This window comes from Schistocerca serialis, chromosome 4 (genome assembly GCF_023864345.2).
Source record: "Schistocerca serialis cubense isolate TAMUIC-IGC-003099 chromosome 4, iqSchSeri2.2, whole genome shotgun sequence".
Taxonomy (NCBI): domain Eukaryota; kingdom Metazoa; phylum Arthropoda; class Insecta; order Orthoptera; family Acrididae; genus Schistocerca; species Schistocerca serialis.
In genome coordinates, this window is record NC_064641.1 from 382,684,549 (window position 1) to 382,705,275 (window position 20,727).

Consider the following 20,727-nt stretch of genomic DNA (forward strand, 5'->3'; position numbering starts at 1 on the left):
TGTGTATGTTGATAAGTGCACTCATAGTGACAAGTTATTAGCAGATTTGACTCGATTTTCTAATCAGTCAAATAACATCGCAAACCAGTAAAGTTTATTTCATTTTTTGCAGGGGAGTGTATGTCTCGTAACTTCTGTCAGGATATTTTGCTCACTCTAAATATACTCAAATTCACAACGTTGCAAAGATGATTATAGTAATGTTTAAAATAGTGGCACTGTGTGTGCAACTTTTATCCTTCAGTGAAAAAGCTGGCTTGACACACTTACAGAATCCAACTCTGTTCTTATTCTGAAGTAATTTTCATTTTGTAACAGTGTATGTCATTTATGGTGGTCTTTTTATGATTACCGCTCAGTGGCACCACAACTGCAAATACAAAAGCAACTTAAAAACCTATTTAGTTATTGTCAACTCAGCTATTTATGTCCAGTAGTAAATGAAGAGAGTGCTGTAAATTAGCAATTTTATGCACAGTAGTTGGCATTTGAATAGCAGTATATTTACACTCATTTGATTCTGTTTCTTGTCTAACAATCCAAAGTACCTTGAGAAATTAGAGGCATCAACAATGAATTCACTTCATTGTCCATCGATTTGGTTGGAGAGTGATCTACGGACTAACAAAAGAAGAATGACGAGTGAGCCAGTCAGTAACTTGATGATGCCAATAATGAATGGGCCACACCAAGTAAGCAAGCAGCTGCACTAATTGTCATTGGTGACTACAAATTAGTTTCAAACAATGTCGGTAATACATTCACTGTGGCCTCCGCTGCATCACGTCTTGTGTTAATGCTCTTATTTAACAATTTTAGGCTTAGTTACCTATCTAAAAATTGTTTGTTGAACTAGGTAGTGATTTTGCAACAACAAAAATAATTAATTTTTGACAATGTAATGTAATTGGATAGATAAAAAATCTAATTACCAAGCAGTGGCAGAAGACCAAAAAAAGGTTGTATGTATGCAAGCTTTCAGAGCCTGTGGCTCCTTCCAGCAGAAGGGTGAAGGAGAAGGAAGAGGGGTGAAGGGAAAGGACTGAAGAGTTACAAGAAAAGTGGTCAAGTTCGGGAAAGTTACCCAGAACCTTGGATCAGGGGCGACTTACCAGATGGCAAGAGAAGGAAAGACGTACTGCCAGAAGAAGGAGCTGCTGGCTCCGAAAGCTTGCAAATGAAAAACATTTTTTTGTTTTTTTATATGTGCTCTCCTACCCCCACTTGATGACTGGATTTTTTAATCCATCCAATTACATTACATGTAGTGATTTCGATTTTTTTTTCAAATCCCTCCCCCCAGAACATTTTATTTTACACCTTGAGGGTAATTAACCATGCTTGCAAAACACTCTCAATGACACCTGGTATTAATTCCTCTTGTAGTCACTCCATTTCACCAGCCTGAAACTGAACTTTTTGGGTGACTTACCAGACCGTCAAATGGAAATAAATTACACATCAGCTACACAGTCACCAAGGCTGTACCAACTGCCCAAGTTCTGTAAATCATCAGGTTTCTTGCAGAAAACATATTGTTGAAGCATTGAATGTCACATCTAATTATTCCTGATAGTGGAAAATTACTTCAGTCAAGACTGGTGTCAGAAGTAATTTAAGGGTATATTATCACCCATAGGATGACAAATGCGTTCCACCCACAGATGATTTATGTTACAGATCATTGTAATCAGACATTTGCAGATGTAGTCATCAATCTATGATGACATTCGCGAGAGAGAGTAGGATACCAGCTTCAAGTCACGATACATACATAAAAAAAGTGTTGCATCACCCCAGTTCCCAGATCTCCTGCAGATAGACTTTGACTGTGGATCACAGACACAGTCCCTTTGACTGTTCAGAGCTGTCACTAAACCTGCCCAAAGATGCATCTGCTAGACAGAGGGGTCCAACAGCCAGTCAGTTCCAGTCATTCCACCAGGAAGGAGGTACACAGCTTGTGTTGTCTGTAGTTCAACAATGCCTAGACGGTCAATACCGCGGCTCGATCGCGTCTGCATTGTTACTTTGTGCCAGGAACGGCTCTCAACAAGAGAAGTGTCCAGGCATCTCGGAGTGAACCAAAGTGATGTTCAGACATGGAGGAGATACAGAGAGACAGGAACTGTCGATGACAGGCCTAGCTCAGGCTGCCCAAGGGCTACTACTGCAGTGGATGACCGCTACCTATGGATTATGGCTCAGAGGAACCCTGACAGCAATGATACCATCTTGAATAATGCTTTTTGTGCAGACACAGGATGTTGTGCTATGACTCAAACTATGCACAATAGGCTGCATGATGCACAACTTCTCTCCCGACATTCAGGGCAAGGACCATCTTTGCAACCATGACACCATGCAGTGCGGTACAGATGGAACCAACAACGTGCCAAATGGACCGCTCAGGATTTGCATCACATTCTCTTCACCGATGAGTGTCGCATATGCCTTAAGCCGGACAATCATTGGAGACGTGTTTAGAGGCAACCCGGTCAGGCTGAACGCCTTAGACACATTTTCCAGTGAGTGCAGCTAGGTGGAGGTTCCCTGCTGTTTTGGGGGGTTGCATTATATGAGACCAACGTATGCCGCTGATGGTCATGGAAGGTGCTGTAACAGCTGTACAATATATGAAGGCCATTCTCCAACCGATAGTTCAACCATATTAGCAACATATTGGTAAGTCATTCGTCTTCATGGATGACAGTTTGCACCCCCATTGTGCACATCTTATCAATGACTTCCTTCAGGATAACGACATTGCTCGACTAGAGTGGCCAGGATGTTCTCCAGACAATAACCCTATCGAACGTATCTGGGATAGATTGAAAAGGGCTTCTTATGGACGACATGACCCACCAACCACTCTGTGGGATATATGCTGAATCACTGTAGAGGAGTGGGACAGCCTGGAACATAAGTGCCGTGATGAACTTGTGGATAGTATGCCACAACAAATACAGGCATGAATCAATGCAAGAGGGTTTGTTACAGGGTATTAGAGGTCCTGGTGTGCACCTCTGAAGGTCTTGCTGTATGATGGAACAACATGCAATGTGTGGTTTTCATGAGCAATAAAAAGAGTGGAAATGATGCTTATGTTGATCTCTCTTCCAATTTTCTGTGCAGGTTCCAGAACTCTCAGAATTGAGATGGTGCAAAACTTTTTTTGATGTGTGTATCTGCATACAGCAAAGCAAGACACTAGAGTTTTTCACCCTTTTTCCTGTTACATTGTTAAGGGGTGAAACAAAACTTAGTATTTTATTTTCATTTCAATCTGTTGATTCTGAGGATTGCTGCATAACACAGCTCATCACCTGAACTGAAGAAGCAAGACAGCTGAAGTGCATATGCATATTGGACATCCTGGATTTGAGCAATTAAAGCTGCAACACCAAACCGTGACCTATGGGATACAACTCAGGTGACATGGCATGGATTTTTACTCCTGCGTGGAACGTTGGGCTGTTGGTGGGCAGGGGTGGGGGGGGGGGGGGGGGGGGGATGCTATTCTGGTACATATTGAATACAGAATCTCTTGTAAGGTGTTTCCTACAAAGCTGCCATTATGTAGTCTCAAAAACATATGGATGTTGTCTGTGTCCTTCAAATGAAGCCCTGTTGTAAACCTGAGGCAAAGATCAACGACAGTAGCTTCTGTTACAATGAATGTGAAGATATGCCTTGTGATAGTAGTATCCTGATGGAAGGAACTACATTTGATTGTTTCAGTGGCCATGAAGATGTTACAATATTGCCAGATTGTGAGGGTCCATCATGTTGCAATAAGGTGAATCAATGAGGAAACCCAGATCCAATAAGCAGCAGTCTACTCCAGAACAGTGAGCCACAGTTTCGTGAGGAGGAGAAGCAATGCCATGTGGTGTACTTCGGTTTGGTTACTGGTGGGTGATATCTGGCTTCCCCATCAGTTGCCACCTCTTGCAATTATTTGTCATTAAACAATATTAGGAAAAGAATAAATTGCTGCTTACCATGAAGATCACCCATTGATCTGCCGACAGGCACAGTGAAAAGACTGTTACAAATTATAGCTTCAGTAAAACACACACACACACACACACACACACACACACACACACACACACACACACACACGAGCAGTCATACCTCATGCACATGGGACTGCTACCACCGGCAGCCGTGACCAGAACTGGGTTGGAGCTGCTGTTGATATTCCAACTTAGAATTTCCATTGTTTTATTTATTATTTAAGATTGGTTATTTCTGGGAGATTCTGGGACTTATAAATTATGGATTATTGTAATTTACTAGAACTTTTTTTCCCTCAGTTAAAGTGCTTTCAGTGTGAACTGCTATTTTTGAAAACTCTGCTCTCATAACTGGTCTTGATCCTGCTTTACATATGAGAATACTTTATGAATCTTCTTTCCTTTCCTCTCAGTGTTATCCTTCTGTCAATACACGTTACTGCCTGTCTTAAATTCAAGTGTAATATCATATTTCTTATTATTACAGTGTGTGCCAAGCTCATGTTATTTTGGACTTCGCAGCTTTGTGTTTGTTCATGTGAACTTTTATTCTTCAAGTGTGATCTTGACTGTGTATTTTTGTGCTTTAGATGTGGGCTTGTGTACGAGGTCACCATGAAACTGCATTGCTGTTGTATCGATGGAACCATACAGCACTAAAAGTCCGAAATCATGCTTCACAGACAGCTATAGACTGTGCAAGAGAATATGGACATGATTCTCTGGCACAGGACCTAGAGCAGCAAGAGGCTTTACGTCTGCAAGAGAACCCTGGACCAGATGACATATTTCTTCGACCAGATATTGTTACAATGTATGTTGAATTATATTTATCATTGTTGTTACAATTGTGTTGAAGTTTCTAAATGTACTTACTATCAGGACTTATTCTGTAATTTTTCTATCAAATGATCGGTTTGTTGATGGAATCGCTCATGTGTGCTGTACTGATTAGCTATGATTTAAGGACCATCTGTTGTGTAATCCTAATGTCCTCTGTGACCGATTTCTGAATGTTGTATTATCTTTGTTTTAATGGGGCTTAATGAAACTGGCATATGATTTGTAGCCTTCACAGCCAAAATAGAAGTAGTTTGCAATACAGTCTTACTTTCTTAAGTTCATTTATTCCAAGGACACAGCTTTACCCATGAGATATTTGGTAATTAGATACCATGTTCTTAGTAGTTAACAAAATCAATTACTTAAAATGAAAAATTTCTTTTTCATACATTACAGGTAGATGCCAGCATTTTTTTCTTGTTCACTAACTTGTTTTCTTGATGTATACTATATTTTGTTATGCACTTGGTAGACTGTTATTTTTAGTGGTTTATATTTTTTTTAGATTGGACTCTGAAAAAACTTCACTGAACAGTGAGCTCCATGTAAACATTCCACCCTCTACAAACATAGATTCAGAGATGAGTACTCCAAATAGTAATGAGAATGGCAGTCATAGCTCTGCTCAGAGTCCTGTTTGCTCAAGCTCAGGTAAGTATTTAAGTGTTCATCATCATCTTCCTTTCCTCCCTAACCCGATATCAGGCTGGGTTGCAGCATTTATGGTACTTCTCCCCTTTCCTCTGTCTTTCCACCATTCTTTTTCTTCTGTACTGTTTTGTTCCATTCTATACCTTCTTCTTAAACCAGTCTTTATCGAGTCAATCCATCATGCTCTAGGTCTCGCTCTTGCCCTCAAACTTGCCCACCATAATTTATTTAGGTATTCTTCCATTCTCTTTATATGTCCAAAACTTTTCAATCTGTTCTCAATCCGCACGCTCAGCTTTTCTGCTATAATTTTGTTCTTAACATCATTTCTCCCTTTTTATTGCTTAGGTTTCCTGAACATTCTTCTTAGGAATTTATCTGTTATTAAGTAAATTTAATTATATAATATTGTTTCAAGTTATTGAAGAACATACAAGAAAGTTTTATGCACATTGACAAAATGTAGATCCAGGTCAGATGTTGGCTTCAGGAGAGGGAGTAATGTCGTGAGCTATGATTCATGCTGTGTATTTTAGTGTTTAGCATTGCTGCTTGGCAGGCTGTAGGTTGCCAGTTCAAACCTGAGCACCAGCAATTACATTGTATCTAGTATTTGTGATTTCTGGAAGGTTCTTGAAATATTGTAGGCTTGTATACTCTGAAATATGTGCTGTTTGTTTGAATAGCAGCATTGTGGAATATTCGTGTTCTTATAAATAGCTGCACTCTCCATCCAGGAAGTCAGTTCTATTCTGACTGCATGTTAGTGTCACTGATAAATGTGCTTTCTACTCTTAAGTGTCATCCTTCATTGCTGACTCTGCCTTCAGATTTGGACTTGACTGTAGTATCGACATGACAATAGCGAAGGCACAGGAAGTAATGTCTGTTGTTAAAAATAATTAAAGTAGGTACCCGTTCACTTTATTTTACTCTGTAGAAGAATTCTTTTACAGTAATGCATAAAATCTCTAAGCAGAAGCTCTTTTATGGTGCCTACAGAATTGGTAATTCCTGTTAATCATTTTCATATTTTATGTAATTGTTAAGGTTTTTCTGCATCATCTGTTCTTATGCCCTGTGATACTACATATTTTAATCTGAGAGAGTAAAGGAAATGTAATAATGGCTATGGCGCTCCTTATAACGTTTGTTACTATGCTGTATAGTTACTTATGTTTTGCATATTTCTATTTATATTGTATGTATTACCTTTATATTCATTTGTCTCAGGACTGAGCCACCTGCTTACACATCCACATAAACATCTATAGAACACATACACTATAAACAAATACATAGAAATACCAGTAAATCAAACAATTAATGAATTAATAAGTAAACATGCATGGCATTTGTTAGATTCATGCTTTTCCCTAATTCATAGAATGAACTGTAAATAAGTACACTTGTACATCGTGTATTGCTGTATCACAAAGTTCCACACTAAAGAAGGCAAGAGGCTTTGACTTTTAAAATGATGCTTTCATCATACAGGAAGCAAATATCTTAAAAGATAGTTGTGATGAAGGGAAAAAAAGTGCTGCTAGATACAGCATGCAATGCAGAATGAAACTTGCTGTTAGCAGCCTTGGAACTGTGTTTGTGTGTCACTGAGGAAACTTAATGTCATTCATTTCCTTATAATGCTAATCAGCTCAAAAATTACAACAATGAATGACGTCTGGCTCTGTATGGGAGCATATTGTTGTTCTTTGTGCTTTACTGTGTAATGTGATAAAATGTTGATACACTAGTGCACTTGACAGTCTAAAGAAGTTAGTGGTGCAGAACAATTAAGCTGTTTATTTATTGTAATTTCAAGCAAAATTTCTGACACGCAATACTGATGCGTTGTAGAGCTGAAAAGGTAAAATTTTGCGGCCTTGTTTGCTGGAAGAGCTCAGGGTTACTCAGCAGCCTAGATGGCATTCATTGTGTGAGAGTTGTAATTTAAGTGTATGTCTCCAGTGTGTGTCCAGTGCTGGAAACTATGTGAATGCATTTAGAATTTGGTGTTGCATTTGTATTTGTGATTCCTGTGGGAGAGAGAAGAGCTAGGCTGAAACTGAAATCCAGCATGTAGCCTGCCATTTTGTGAAGCATCAAATGAATCACCTACCTCTAGATTGAGGGCAATCACAAAAGCCTGTGTTGGCAACCTTATATACATTGTAGAACTATGTGAGTTCTTTAAGTACATGTTTTATTCACCATAGAAATAAAGAATTAGAAGCTTTACATAATTAAAAAGACTGTAGTATTAATCTATAATTATCATACCTGTTCTCAGCAGGATGTTCATAAACAGTGACAAAAGTAATAAAAAGTTAGGCACATGAGTAGAAGTAATATTAGTAGAAGAGAGAGCAGTAGATTTTTTTAAATTAAAGGAAATAAGAACAACTGAATGGATTTTACTAATTGCAGAATGGGGGATTCAGCTGACTATTAAGCAATATGAGTGAGAGATTAAATGGTGAAACAAAATTGATAGTAATAAAAGTGAACATAATAGTTGCCTAGATGTTGCCAGTGGAAAGTTATAGTGATATAATATAGAATTTGTATTTTTAGAGAGTGCAACCATTATTTTTAATCCTGAAATTTGTGGAGCACTATTGTAAAGAAAGTAGAGCTGTAATAAGTTACTGAAACAACTGACATATTAGTATCATTAAGTCACATCATGCAGCTCACCTATAGATAAGTGCTGTTTCAAGTGTTTTGTGTTTGATTTTATGTGGGTAAAGTTTCCTGTTGTTTCATTGTATTTGTCTAAAGATACTGTAAAATTTGATTATGAGTGAGAAGTGCACAAATTGCTGAAGGTTATTGAATTGTGGGATATGTTCTGAATTGTGCAGATGGCAGAAATTGGGTACTGGCAGTTGGGAACAGAATGTGCTCTGATAGTTTCATTTTAAATGTTGATGGTTAGTTTAACCAGTTGTCAGAGTCATGTGGTAAGGAGCCTCTACTAATTGTAGGAGCAGATAATATGCAGCAGATATCAAATGTTATTAGGAAGCTGAAATTACATAGTAAAATTAAGCAGAGGATTCTGCCGGTACTTAGCAGTTATGTGCATGGTGTAGACTCCCACTTACAAGAGACAGTAGATAAGGATTACCAAGTTACCAGCATTTTTAAACCAGGTGCTTGGCTCAGTAAGGTGACAGAAGACTTATAGGCTTTGTGTAAGGATCTTACTGAAGGATATCAGATGTGATACAGCTTGGAATAGTTTTTAGTAGAAATTGGGCTTATGACATGGACAGGATTGCAACTCAAAATCGGACCACTTATGTTCACTTTGTACATTTCTTCTGGCATCAGTCCCATCTTGATAGAGCTGTGAGGCAATTTAATATGCCACTTGTGAAGGCACTTATGACTTATGAAAGGGCATGCACTTCAGTGGTGCCAGCTGAGAGTATTCATAGGTCCATTTATACTAGACATGGCCTACACCTAAATGGGATTGGAAAAGAGTGGTTGGTGAAGCTTTTGGCAGAATAGCAGGTGGATCTGGGCTTAGTCAAGACCAAATTCCAGTAATAATGTGTAGAAAGGCTAGAACTTTCTTAGGAAGAAGTTAGATGGCAGGTAACCCTGCTTGAGGAGGGTTCCTTTAATGATAGAAGATAGCTCAGTAAGTGTGGAATGCAGATCAGAAGACTTTGCATTATTTGATTTTGGCAAGAAGTTTATAATTCAGATGACTTGGATGACAAATATAATACATTTTTTTCAGATCTTCTCCACTTTCTTTAATAGGTCTTTCCCATTAAGAATTGCAGGCATACATGCAGTATTCATGAACTACTGATTTGAATAATTAATGCCATTAGGACATCATATAGGAGGACATGGGAACGGTATCATGAAATGAAGGTGCTGAGGAAAGTCATCAGGCAAGCTAACCCAATGCATGTCCGCCCCCAGTAGCTGAGTGATCAACATGACAGAATGTCAATCCTAAGGGCCTGGGTTCAATTCCTGGCTGGGTCGGAGATTTTCTCCGCTCAGGGACTGGATGTTGTGTTCTAATCATCACCATTTCATCCCCATCGACGCGCAAGTCGCCAAAGTGGCGTCAACTCAAAAGACTTGCACCCAGTGAACGGTCCACCCGACCGGAGGCCCTAGCTACATGACATTTACATTTACCCAGTGCATTTGATGAAGAGAGTAGAAAGCTCTCTGAACAAAATTAAAACGAAGCGACCAATTGTGAAAGAGATATTGGAGCAGAATATGGGTACTCAGCTTAAAATACTTCTCTTTTGTGAGAGTGCAACTATTAGTGATAAATCAGAGCTGTGCAAAGTATTTAACAATCATTTCTTGCCAATAGTTGGCAAGGTAAATAAAAATTTTACTGGTAAAGTAAATATGTAGAACTGTTGTTCCCAGGTATTTTCTGTGACCTGTCTAAGGTATTTGACTGTATGAATCACAATATTCCCCTAGAAAAATGGGTTTTTTGTAATTGATAGAACAGCCAACCAATGTTCCTCCTACATGTAAACAATCTTCCATCTAATACGTAACAAGTCAAATTGGTTCTTTTTGCAGATGACACTAATATTATAATTGATCCAAGCATACATACAGCAACAGAAGAAATGGTAAACAATGTTCTTAAAAGTATCATTGACTGGTTTTCTATGACTGGTCTCACTCTCAATTTTAAAAAGGCACAACATATACAGTTCTGCATCAATGATGCAAGTAACATGTGGTCAGGAAATAACAAGTAGAGTGGAAAATTCAAATTTTTTGGTGTCCATTTGGTTAAGAATTTAAATTGGAAAAGGCACATTTTGGAGCTCCTACAACAACTTAGTTCACCCACATTTGCCATTAGGATCACTGCAAATCATGGGTTGAGGCAAAACAGTAAGTTGACTTATCTTACATATTTTCATTCATAATGTCACATGGAACACTGTTCTGGGATAACTCTTCTTTAAAAAAGAAAGTCTTCTTGGTGTTCAGCTCTATTTAAGGAATTAGGCATTTTGACTACTGCTTCACAGTGACTAATGCCTCACAGTATATTTATTTTCTCATGAAGTTAGCTGTAAATAATCAATTGCAATTCAAAAGAAACAGTGATGTACACAATTCCAATATGAGAAAAAATGACATTCAGTACACCATATTAAGATTGTCTTTAGCACAAAAATGGGGTGCATAAGACTGCAACAAAAAATTTTTATCACTTACCCAGTGATATAAAATATTTGACTGACAACAAAGTTAAATTTAAAAACAAACTGAAAAGTTCCTCCTTGATAACTCCTTCTGTTCTTTAGAAGAATTCATATTATTGTAATGTGTAAAAGGTGGTGGAATGAAATTACTAACTGACGTCTGTCTCTGTATGTCCTTTTTTTTATTATTTTTTTTTAAAGAAAAAATTTTTTTAAATTTTCAGCATGTAGACATATTTACAAATTAATTTGTGATGTGATGTGATGTGATGTGTATGGAAAATGACTTCTTCCATATCATTACAATTTATCGTGCAGATGAGCCACGGAACATGAAACCAGCTAAGTACAACATTATGGAAAGGATAAATTGGTACTCATCACCTGAGTCACAGACAGACACAGCCCGCATCTCGTGGTCGTGCGGTAGCGTTCTCGCTTCCCACGCCCGGGTTCCCGGGTTCGATTCCCGGCGGGGTCAGGGATTTTCTCTGCCTCGTGATGGCTGGGTGTTGTGTGCTGTCCTTAGGTTAGTTAGGTTTAAGTAGTTCTAAGTTCTAGGGGACTTATGACCACAGCAGTTGAGTCCCATAGTGCTCAGAGCCATTTGAACCATTTTGAACAGACAGACACAGTGAAAAGACTGTTAAACATTTCAGTTTTCGAACAAAAACATCCTCATTCAGAAATAGAAAACACATATACACACATTCTTAAACAAGCACAACTCACACACACCTGGTCACTGTCTCCCACTGCTGTGGCCCAACTCTATCTAACGAAGTAGCTACAGCCAACAAAGAAACACGAAATTGATTCAATTATCACACTATTAGAGAGTTAAGACTCCCATGGGTATGATAAAATTTCAAGTTGGTTTGTGAAAATCAGTGCCCCACACATTATTTCTGTACTCAGTCACCTATTCATTGTGTCTTTCAGGTGTTATTAATTTTTTGACAGACTAAAGTATTCATTAGTGAAACCATTTTATGGAAAGGGTGAAATTGATAATGTAAACTATTATGGCCAATTTCTTTGTCACCACTTCAGAAGTTTTGAGAAAGCAATGTGTAGGAGAGTAATGGCACACTTCGTTACCTGTTGTTTGCTGCAGACTCTCAGTTTGTCTTCAGAAGGAGTGCTGTTTATCCTTTTTTGTGTGAGACAGTAGCAGAGCTAAATGACAAATTGGGACAGTAGGTATTTTCTTTGATTTAACTAAAGTATTTTATTGTGTGACTGTATGGTACTTTTGCATAAGTTGGAATATTATGGGATTAGGCAAAAAGTTCAGAAGTGGTTCACTTCATAAATATCTACATACATACTGTGCAAGCCACCATATGGCAGAGGGTATCTTGTACCACTACTAGTCATTTCCTAGTGCAAGCAAAAAATGAGTCTATATGCTGCGTTACAAGCCCTAATTTTTATGATCTTATCTTTGTGGTCCTTAGGCAACATGTACGTCGGTGGCAGTAAAATTGTCTTGTGCCGTGTGCTTCAGATACTGGTTCTCTAATTTTTCTTAATATTGATTTGCAAAAAGAGCATTATGTTCCCTCCAGAGATTCCCATTTTAGTTCATGAAGTGCCTCCATAATACTTGTATGTTGATTGAACCTACTGGTAACAAATTTAGCGCCTTGCATCTGAATTATTCTGATGTCTTCCTTTAATCATACTTGGAGAGGATCCGAAAAATTCAGGCAGTACTCAAGAATAGGTAGCACCAGTGTTCTATACATGGTCTCCTTTATAAATGAACTACTCTTTTTTTAAATTCTTCCAATAAACCAAAGGCGACCATTTAGTTCCTCTACTACTTACATGCCCATTCCATTTCAAATCATTTTGCAATGTGCGTCACTGCATCATGCAGCACACTACTGAAACTGTATTCAAACATTATGAGATTTTTTTTGTACTCATCTGCGTTAACTTACATTTTCTATATTTAGAGAGAGCTGCTATTCATCACACCAAAGAGAAATTCTGTCCAAGTTATTGTATATCCTCCTACAGTCACTCAACAACAACATTTTTCCATACACCACTGTGTCATCAGCATACAACTGCAGATTGCTGGTTATCCTGTACGTCAAATGATTTATGTATATGGAAAATAAGAGCAGTCCTGTCACACTTTCCTAAGGCACTCCTGACAATACTCTTGTCTCAGATCAACACTTTCCATAGAGAAAAATGTACTGGGTTCTATTACTTGTGAAGTTTTTGATCCATTCACATACCGAGGAACCTATTCCATATGCTTGTACCTTTATTAACAGTCTACATTGGGGCACTGTATCAAACGCTTTTTGGAAATCTAGGAATGTGGAATCTGCCTGTTGTCTTTCATCCATGGTTTGCAAGATATCATGTGAGAAAGGGTTAAACTTGAGTTTCACATAAGCGGTGCTTTCTAAATCCATGCTGATTTATGGACACAAGCTTTTTCATTTCAAGGAAGTTACTGTGTTTGAACTGATAATTTCTTCAAGCTCTGCAAGAAACCACTCAGTTGAGACTTTCTGCTGGGCCAGAGATTCACCATAAATGTAAGCTAAGTAAGGGGTCAGAGCTGTAAAGCAGTCTGTAAAACTGAATTGGGATCCCATCTGGACTGGATAACTTATTTGTTTTCAACTCTCTTAGTTGCTTCTCTACTCCAGGGAAGCCTATTACCGTGTCCTCCCTAGTATAGTCTGTGCAGTGATCAAGTGACGGCATGTTTGTATGTTCCTCCTGCATGAATGATTCCTCAAAGGCAAAATTTATAATCCAGCTTTCCTTTTACTGTCTTCTATTGCTACAGCAGACAGTTCAATTCGTAACTGGATAGAAACCTTTAACATGCTAAGCTAATTTACAGATGACAGATTTTTTGCAAGCTTGTGGCAAGATCTTTTGCTAAGGTGTGACGGTGGAAGCTGCTGTATCTTTCACAGATTGATAGGGAAATGGAAGATTGTCCTCAGGGCTAGGCTAATTTGAGAACATTTTTCTACCCAAGCAACTTATCATTAGTCCCCCCCCACCTCCCGTTTCCCCCATACACTTTGATCAATATCAGTTTTCGATACTAATTGTTATACTCACTGTATTGAAATCTTGCACTTGGGAATGCCTCTCAGTTTGGTACCTCGAGCAGTGGCTTGGTTCAAATGGCTCTGGGCACTATGGGACTTAACACCTTAGGTCATCAGTCCCCTAGAACCTAGAACTACTTAAACCTAACTAACCTAAGGACATCACACACATCCATGCCCGAGGCAGGATTCGAACCTGCGACCGTAGCAGTTTTGCGGTTCCGGACTGCAGCGCCTAGAACCGCACGGCCACCGTGGCCGGCCGCAGTGGCTTGTGTCCATAGGGCCTTAAACTGGCCCTGGTTGTTCTCCAGTATCAACAGACAGAGAAGTGATTTTGAATCTGACCGAGGTCATTTAAAGTGAGGTGTGCCACATGGCTGTATGTTAGGTCCTTGGTCTTTCCTGATAATTACTGATGATTAGCCATTAAACATGACAGGTGACACAAAAATGTTTTCCTTTGCAGATGATAAAAATGTTATTGTGAAAGACATGGAGTGTATTGTAAGTTATATAACTAATACAGCAGTCAGTAACATCAGTACCTGACTTTCAGAGAACAAATTAAATTAACACTTAAATGTAACAAAACACAGTACATACAGTTTCTGACATGGGGCTTTTGTAAAAGCAAAATTGTGTTGTCTGAAGGTACTCAAAAAGTCAGTGAAGTCAACCATTTTAAATTCTTAGGACTGAGGATGGGTGGAAGACTTCCTTGGAAGTATCACACTCAGGATCTTGTGCAGAAACATAATGATGGTGTCTTCACTACTCTGAAATGTGAAAGATCATTTACTTTCCTTACTTTCACTCTGTTATCTTGTATGCCTTTTTTTTTTTTTTTTTTTTGGGCGCGGGGGGGGGGGGGGGGGGGGGGGGACTCTCAGTGCACTCACCAAGAATATTAATAGTCCATAAATGGATGGTCAGACAGATCTGTTGTGTCAGTTTATGAATTTAGTATAGAACATTGTTTAGGTGTCTTGGAGTTCTAACTCTGCCGTCCTTGGACACACATGCCATCATGGGATGTATCGTTGACAGTAAGGATGCAATCAGGGGAAACTACAACATTCACTTGGTGAACACTAGATAGAAAAATGATATACACTTGGATAACTCTTCCTTAAGCATTGCGCAGAAAGGTGTGAACTATTCAGCAGGTTTAATTTTCAATAGGCTTCCAGCAAAAAAAATCGTGGACCCACAGACTTGATGCATAAATAGGGAGAAATTATATTTTAGTAAGCAGTATTTCAAACATTACAGAAGGTTTTCCAGAACTCCGATCTGTATTCCTGTATGTATGGAAAACACAACTATTTGTCTGGCTATATAAACAAATTTTGTCTTCCTTGTCCTCTCTCATGCTGGGACTGGAGTGACCTGCCCTTCCTTCTTAACCTTCTGCAACATAACCTCTCTCCTCCTTGAAAGAGTACATATTACATCTGAAAGCTAGGTAGTATTTCCCTACTCCTTTTATCTGGAGCTTTGACAGTACCATACATTTTGCTTTCTGAAGGTAACTACTGTCAAGATATTTTTTCTCATAATTTATTAGTTTACTCAGCTGAATTTTCCTCTGATGCAATTAGACAAATATTCTGAAGGTTTCAAGCAAGCACCTTATCAGTATCCCTAGAAGGCATTGGATCTGCTTTTTCCTTGTGTCAACTGGATGTGACTATTTCAGGAGAGAAAATTAAAAAACAGGGCCTTATGTGGGGTATAAACTGAATTGTCAACATTAGAGGAACCTAATTTCAATTTTTTCCTTAGTCATTGTTGAAAAGTGTAGTCTTATTGTTTCATGTAATCCTTTTAACTAAAAACAGAATAAAATGTTCTGTTATGTAAATTCTATTCAGGATAACTGTTCATTCTACTGTTGGTTTCACTACTCTTAATGACCTTCATAAAACAATTTTTTTTTTGTTTTCTTTTGTCTGTAGGAAATGGAGAATCTAATAGTAGTGGCACAGTTCAACAGAGGCTGACAAAGCGACCATCAGTGGATAGTGGCATCAACTTGGGCCATTCTTCAGATAGCTTGTCATCTTTACAGAGTCGAGGACCTGGTTCCAAAGCTTCCTCTTCAAGAGAAGTTTCAAGGTTGTCTAGGTAAGCTTACAATGAAAATAATTAGTCTTCACGGGAAATTTCCATGGTGATATACTGTATTAAGTACATTTATAGCTGATAGCTTCCTAATTTCTTTTCAGAACTAAACAACAATGTTGTTGTCTCAAAAACCAATGTAATTATTACTTATCAGTTTATATAGCTACATTATATTTTTAGCAACAAAAATTGCCCTAAGTTTCTCCTGTTTGGATTAGAAATATACAACGCTTCTCTATGTGCTCTTGTATAAGTCTGGGTATCGAGTGCTTACTGTTTTTCTAGCACAGGTTTGATTTTCATGAAGTTTATACAAACTTCAACAGGTAGGCCTTATTTGTTAACATGTATCCATGAGTATAGACACAACTCAACAGACCATTAATAGGTAAAAATGTGCATATCTGTGTAATTATTTTTAATGAAATGACTTAGGATGACGGGCGTACAGGCTGCCACATGTTATTTGTTAGTTTGGGATTGGTGTGTGGAGATAGTGAATTACACTTGCAACATAATGTGACAGAAGAAGGGATTCCCAGTGAAGCTCTCCCATACATATACATAAATTGAGACCAGTCCACAATAACTGAATAACGAAAGTTGACGGGGGTGAAAAAAAAAGAGAAGGGGGCAAAAATGAGTAGTTTGGCTAGTTATTTTACCATTTATCATAAAAACAGATGTAGTCTGATCAAGGGGAGGAGCATCATGCATCAGTATATGAAAGTGAAGCATAGCAGACTACCTGTACTAATAAAAATTTAGGATACAGGTTGGGAACTATCTTGAGTAGAAAAAGAGAGGTCTTGCTTTTAGGTAGCAGGCATGGGAGGGGTATAGATCACAGCTGGAGGAAAACTTAAGAGCAGGATATCACGTCAAAAGTATTATGAAACTAGTGTTAACCTCAGCTGGATAATAGAGAATATTGAGGAACTGACAAAGGATTTGAATAAAGAGGATCAGATATTTATAATTTGGTCTGCAGTTGCATGATCAACCCTGGATGAACAAAGTGAACAAATAAGTTATCCAGGAAATGACCATGAAGCTGCTGTCTCCAAATGGGGTTCACATCGGTGCTGCTGCTGGGAGATGGAGATGCAGAAGGCATGCCCTACACCTTAACCGGAGATAAAGTATTAATTAGCACGACTAATAGCTGAATATTTAGGCTGGAAACCATCAGTGTTTGCAGAATTCTCGTGATCAGAGGTGTAAGCTGTTTTTTAGGCCAAATATCTAAATCAGATAGATTGTTTTAGATGATGTTCGGGTAAATGAAATGTCGCGGGTAAGTAAATGTGTTTGAATTAACTTACATACTGTGATACATCAGAATCTTTAACATCTGAAAAACAAAATTAATTTTGTATCTGTTTACGCAATCTAGGATGTTCGAAGAAAGTTATGTATTATGTCTGTCTGAGTGGTAAAATCAGAACTCAGTATGTTTAACATTGATAATTATAAATTAACAGGAGTCTCCTGTGGGGAAAATATGGAGAAAGGAGGAATTATAATGTACAGTAAAAATAACATAAAGTTAAAAAAAATAATGAAACTAGAAGTTGCTGCTTATATCAACAATTGGAAGCCTGCAATTGTGAATTGTTGCTACCAGAAAACCAATCAACAATTATGATAGTATATACAGCTTCACTACAAATTTTTCAAGTATTGTTAGAAAAATATGAGTCATTATTATGCCAGCTGGCAATACAAGAAAGCAAATGATCATCTTTGGAGATTTTAACATTAATGTTAACATGACATTTAACATTAATTTTAACATTAATATTCAGAAAGATTCAGATAAAAGAAATGGTTTGGCTGTAGTACTTAACATTTTTAAACTGAGTTCTCTTTGTTAAGTTTCCCTATAGAATTCACAGGAAAGCTGCACACTAATGGACAGTGAACACTTAATCAATGATATAAATGTTTATACAGTAGCAAATGGTGTCTCTAACCTTGATGCACAATTAGCCATAATAAATAACGTATCTGATTACAGTGAAGTGGTATCATTGAAAACAGAGTAAGAGATGAAGAGACAACAGGAAGTTTCAAGAGAACCTCACATGTAACTGATGAGGGATATGTGGAATGTGATGGAGGGCAATTGTAAATTTAATGTGTGTGTGTGTGTATGTCTCTCTCTCTCTCTCTCTCTCTCTCTCTCTCTGCCTCTGCCTTTACATATGTCTGCTTGTGTCTGTATATGTGTGGATGGATATGTGTGTGTGTACGAGTGTAAACCTGTCATTTTTCCGCCTAAGGTAAGTCTTTCCGCTCCCGGGATTGGAATGACTCCTTACCCTCTCCCTTAAAACCCACATCCTTTCGTCTTTCCCTCTCCTTCCCTCTTTCCTGATGAAGCAACCATTGGTTGCGAAAGCTTGAATTTTGTTTGTGTGTTTGTGTTTGTCTGTGTGTCTATCAACATACCAATGCTTTTGTTTGGTGTATATATGAATCTTTCACAGCTACTTTTCCAAGAAAACAATAAAATATGCCACTAATAAACATCAGAATAGTTTTGGGTTACAAAAGGAATCAGATTATCGTATATGGAAAAGGAAACTGTATGAATTGGTTAGGACCAACAGAGAAGTAGGACTTATTACCCATTACAGGAAATAGTGCACTGCCATAAAGAAGGTGATTAAAAAATCATAAATCTCTGTATAATTATGAAATAAATAATTCAGGTAGTAAAATTAAATTTTATGGGAAATAGTTAACAGATAAACTTAGAAATCAGGTAAGGAATGTGAGGACTTTAATATAAAGAAAACAGCCGAATAATTAATTGTAGCAGTAAGGTAGCCAACAAATTTAATAATGACTTCCAAGAAGTTGATCAGAAGATTGCTATCGACAGTTCAAGAAACAAAACAGTAGAATAAATGCAAGAAGCAATGCCACATATATACAAGCGTATCACAATTGCTCCATGTTCTGATAAGAAACTGAGAATGTAAAAACTCCTTAAAACCCAAACCTCTCGCAGAGTGCTCAATACTCAAGTAAAGTACTGAATTCCTGATATTCACCCATGTATACACTGTATTCAGTTGTATATGCAATACATCAGTATCAGATGGGATATTTCCAGACAGCCTGAAATACGCTATTCAGACTTCTTTACAAAGAAAGTAGTAAGACAGATATCAGTAATTACTAACCAGTCTCACTATTTATCTTCTCTTCAAATGTACTGGAGAGAATCATTATACACCTCTCTTAAAGTAAGATTCTTAGTTAGTTTTAATGTGGATTTTGAAAAGATCTCTCCAAAAAACATAACACTGTTCAGTTCATGTCCCTATTATTAAAAGATAAATGACAGATAATTTTGTTTCTGCTGACTGTAATAGTGTTATATGTGGCTGAATTTCTATTTTAGTGCTATAAACTTTACCTGTGGTTTGCTGAATGTATTTACTGAAGATATTTGCTCCATTCTTTAATTATCGTCATTCTCAAGTTGCTTATAATAGGCGATCTGGGTGTATTTAATGAAAATCTCTGCAGATGAAGCAGTATAAAATTTTTGTTATTCCTGTGCTTATAAGAACCCTTATTTTTCAGTGTAATTAAAAAAGTTTATGATTTTCCATCAAGCAAATTTGGTAGTCCTTTCATAGACTAGTTACATTTTGATTGTATTTCATATACAGTGAAAGGCAGTAATCAAAATAGTTTGCCAGAGTTTTGGCATCCTATTTACAGAGTGTGAGTTTCTAATGAACAATTGTTGTTGTTGTTGTTGTGGTCTTCAGTCCTGAAACTGATTTGATGCAGCTCTCCATGCTACTCTATCCTGTGCAAGCTTTTTCATCTCCCAGTACCTACTGCAACCTACATCCTTCGGAATCTGCTTAGTGTATTCATCTCTTGGTCTCCCTCTACAATTTTTACCCTCCACGCTGCCCTCCAATACTAAATTGGTGATCCCTTGATGCCTCAGAACATGTCCTACCAACCGATCCCTTCTTTTGGTCAAGTTGAATGACTTCCTGACACTTAAATCTATACTCGATGTTAACAAATTTCTCTTCTTCAGAAACACTTTCCTTGCCATTGCCCATCTACATTTTATATCCTCTCTACTTCGACCATCATCAGTTATTTTGCTCCCCAAATAGCAAAACTCTTTTACTACTTTAAGTGTCTCATTTCCTAATCTAATTCCCTCAGCATCACCCGACTTAATTAGACTACATTCCATTATCCTCGTTTTGCTTTTGTTGATGTTCATCTTATATCCTCCTTTCAAGACAATTCAAGACAATGAACAATTAGAAACAAAAATTCTGGATAAAGAAGAAAAGGGAGAACAAGCAACAGGTAAAAATCTTGTTGAAAATTTATGAATACGTGAGACTGTTAACTACTGCACATTTCTATCTTTGATCATATTTTAGCTTAATAACTGAGTAAAGTACTCACAATGAAAAATAGTGAAATCTACATGCAGCAAAATTTGTTTAAAGAATGATGGCAGGACTGGTTTGTTATTAACAAGTAACAGTCTGAGTCTTAGCATCATTTGTGCATTCACTGTAAGTGTGAGAAGTATAGATTATGAACATAAAGTTGTCTACAGAACAGCACATGTTTGCTTTACAGATTGACGACCTAAGACAATCTTTCATTGAAAAGTTCCTGCATACACAGTCACCAAGCAGGCAACCTACCAACAAAACAAACTGAAGGTGTGAGTTGACAGACTCTGTAGCTGACTCACCATGT

The 20,727-nt window shown here is 37.7% G+C and overlaps 1 protein-coding gene across 1 annotated transcript in view; it reads left to right on the plus strand.

Moving 5' to 3' along the window:
* The window catches only part of LOC126474866 (calmodulin-binding transcription activator 1), a 1,815,894-nt gene that overhangs the window by 1,614,339 nt on the left and 180,828 nt on the right, over window positions 1–20,727 (plus strand). Inside the window, exons 18-20 of the mRNA XM_050102346.1 lie at window positions 4,613–4,836; window positions 5,371–5,516; window positions 15,795–15,963. Of these exons, the coding sequence (XP_049958303.1) occupies window positions 4,613–4,836; window positions 5,371–5,516; window positions 15,795–15,963 (539 nt within the window). The remainder of the gene's footprint in view (window positions 1–4,612; window positions 4,837–5,370; window positions 5,517–15,794; window positions 15,964–20,727) is intronic.